The sequence below is a fragment of the Cucumis melo genome, chromosome 11, assembly GCF_025177605.1.
Source record: "Cucumis melo cultivar AY chromosome 11, USDA_Cmelo_AY_1.0, whole genome shotgun sequence".
Taxonomy (NCBI): Eukaryota; Viridiplantae; Streptophyta; class Magnoliopsida; order Cucurbitales; family Cucurbitaceae; genus Cucumis; species Cucumis melo.
This window is the reverse complement of record NC_066867.1, coordinates 17,308,025-17,310,973: the sequence shown is the minus strand read 5'-3', so window position 1 is coordinate 17,310,973 and position 2,949 is coordinate 17,308,025. Positions and strand designations below refer to the sequence as shown.

At 39.3% G+C, this 2,949-nt stretch overlaps 1 protein-coding gene across 1 annotated transcript; it reads right to left on the bottom strand.

The window, feature by feature from the left end:
- Positions 1-369: 369 nt before the first annotated feature.
- LOC103490487 (metacaspase-4-like) lies at positions 370-2,133 on the bottom strand. The gene is made up of 2 exons (XM_008450009.3): positions 1,626-2,133; positions 370-1,498 (listed from the first exon to the last, which is right to left on the bottom strand). Exons 1-2 carry the CDS (start codon positions 1,969-1,971, stop codon positions 579-581), a joined length of 1,266 nt encoding a protein of 421 aa, XP_008448231.2. The 5' UTR covers positions 1,972-2,133; the 3' UTR covers positions 370-578.
- Between the last annotated feature and the right edge of the window lie 816 nt (positions 2,134-2,949).

Sequence of the window (2,949 nt, the reverse complement as noted above, 5' to 3'; positions counted from 1 at the left end):
CTAATAAAAGACCTACATATCCCTTCATCCTTACCTATTCGCATATACTACGATAAGGATGTCACAATCTACACTGCTTTAAACCTTTTTTCATGAATGCTCGATGCATATTGAACTTGACTGCCATTTTGTTCGAAAAAAAGTCCTTCATGACCACATTAAACTACTACCAATCTGTTTGAATCATCACATTAAACTACTACCAATCCGTTCGAATCACAAAGCCTATTCCACTACTTCCCAGAATGGGTATTATCAATCCTTTGAAGTCCATCTCAAGGGGTATTAGGATAGTTCAATGGTTAGTTTCAATGTTGCTTTATATTTTAATGTTGTTATAAAGCTGTTATTCAGTTACAAATAACAAAATAACTAACAACCGTATCAAATGACTATTTATATGTCCTCAAAAAAGGTTTATTTACTCTCTTCTCCAGTAGAAAAAGAAAAAAAAAAAGTTAAAATCTTGATAATGTAAGGTTCAAGCTTTTATTACACAATGTAGAGCGCAACCCAAAATCATTTGAAAAGCCAAGCACACACACAACAGAACAGAAGAAGTAGTTCAACGAAAAAAATCAGCAAACGAAGGGAGCATTCGCATGATGATCACTGCAATAGAGTCCAGGTCTCTGAGTGAAACCTTGGCTTTTCAGCTTTTTCCGAGCCGTCATTACAAGCTCCTGGTTGGTAATTTGTCCATCACATTCACTGAGTATGGTCTGAATTGCATTGCTGAGAGCCCCATATGCAGCACTAGCATTTCCTGAAGGCGTAGCATCAGCAGATGTTTGGTCTGTCTGGCACCCACTGATGAGGATTCCACCATCTGGAAGTTCTCGCTTGGATGATCCAGCATATGCTTCTGTTTTACTCCCCACTTCAGTATTCAAAGCAGGTTTCACATAGTCTTCATCCTTCTCATCCAGCTTTTGTTTGAGAAATTCTTGTGCCAAACTCCCAACCATTCCCAAGAATCCTCCTCCAGATTGTCCATTTTCGCCACCCTGGAGTTTGTCCATGATCACCTTCATAAACTTCTTCACTTTGGGGCTTGAATCTTCTCCAAAAATATCAAAAAGGGTTGGCCTCAATTTCCCCACATCAATGTCATCTTTCCCTGTTTTCTGCTTCAGAATGTCTATAAGAGTGGATAGAGGTAAAGATCTGCTTTTCACATTGACTCGCTCTCCATATGAAAGCTCCAGCTCCCTCTCTTGGGATTCGTCCTCGGTAGTGGGAAGACCATGGCGATGGTGTTGAAATGCTGAGGGAACGTGAATCCCACGTGATTCTAAAGCACCTTCAACGGTTTGATGAAGAAAGTTCCTGAAACCGAAGTGAGAGCTGCCTCCTTCTTCTTTTTGCTTGGTGTTGGTGCTCTCTCCTATTTGCTCCTCCGCATCGTCAATAAGACCACCGCTATGACACGAATCCGATACAATTGTTAATCGGCATCCTTCCGGAACCTGATCCACCAACTCCCTGAAATCATCATCTGCAAAGGCATTCACAAATCAGATTGTAAATTCGCACCGAATTCGGAAACTCGGATATAATTAAGATGGATTCGTTAAATTTAGGGAATTAATAAACATAAAAATAGAGGGAAAACATAGACAGACCAGTGATGAGGTTCATATCGGTGGGAACAATACATTCGTCGTAGCCGGTGTCGTCATCCTCGCCGGTCTCGGCAGGGAGACGGGTGCCGTGACCACTGTAGTGAACAAAGAGAAAGTCACCTGGATCGGCGGATTTGACTAGACGAGCAAGGGCGGAGCGGATATTCTTGCCCGTGGGTTGGATATAGGATTCATCGGTATCAATCAGGATTTCGATATCATCCTCCGAGAAACCATAACGCTCGATCAGACATTGATGCATCCGTTTAACGTCGTTGATACATCCTCTTAGTTCTGCCTTAGTTCCCGGGTAATTGCATCCGATTAAAATCGCCTTCTTCCCCATTTTCTTACAATTCGATCAGAGACTTTTCTTTGAAGATCGGATCAGATAAAAAAAAATTCGATCTCCTTTTTTCTTGACTTTGTGTTTGGCCACTCACTCCTCAGCCGCTTCTTCAATCATTGAGTTGGTGTACACATGTCCGTGAAACCGGTCTACCACGAGGGCTTATTTGGCGTGTTTGGTAAATTGTTATTTAAACATTTTATCCAAGGAAAAACACATATGTTTGAGGTAAATTTTTGTTAGATTGGTTGTATAATAAATTTGTTTTTATATAATTTCAAATTATAATAAAAGAGTTTATTGGTGTAGATTTTGACCTGAGTTCGACTCTAACGCCCCGAATTCTTCGAGGTAATTTTTATTATTTTATGTAAATTTTTGGAAATTTAAAATTTTTTTGTGTTTATTTTTGGTTGATTTTGAAGTGAAAAGAAAAAAAAAAAAGAAAAGGGATGGTATGATTTTTTTTATATAATATATTATGGTAAAAATTAATATAATAATAATTTAATATAAATTATATTATAATTATTATTAATTATTATTATTATTATTGTTATTATTATTATAATATATTATTATTATTAATTTAGATTATTATTATTATTATTATTATTATTATTATTATTATTATTATTATATATTCAATAAAAAAAATTTAAAAGAAAACCCTAACCGCGCGCGAAAGCCCCCCCTCCGTTTCTTCTTCTTCTTCATCGTCTCCAGCTCCTCACGAAGCCGCCGCCGCCCGTTGCTCCATCTTTCTCCTCCGTTCGCGCACTCATCTGTCTCTATCTCCATCTCTGTCTCCGTCTCCGTTTTCGTCTCTGTGGTGGTACCCGTCTTCGTCGTCGGCGGTTTCACAACTCCCACGTTCGTTTGTCGTGGCCCCTTCCATTTCCGATCTCCCTCTCGGTCTCACGCAACCGGACGCCGCCGTGCGTCCTTCGTCCAACCGTGTCTGCCGACGCCCCA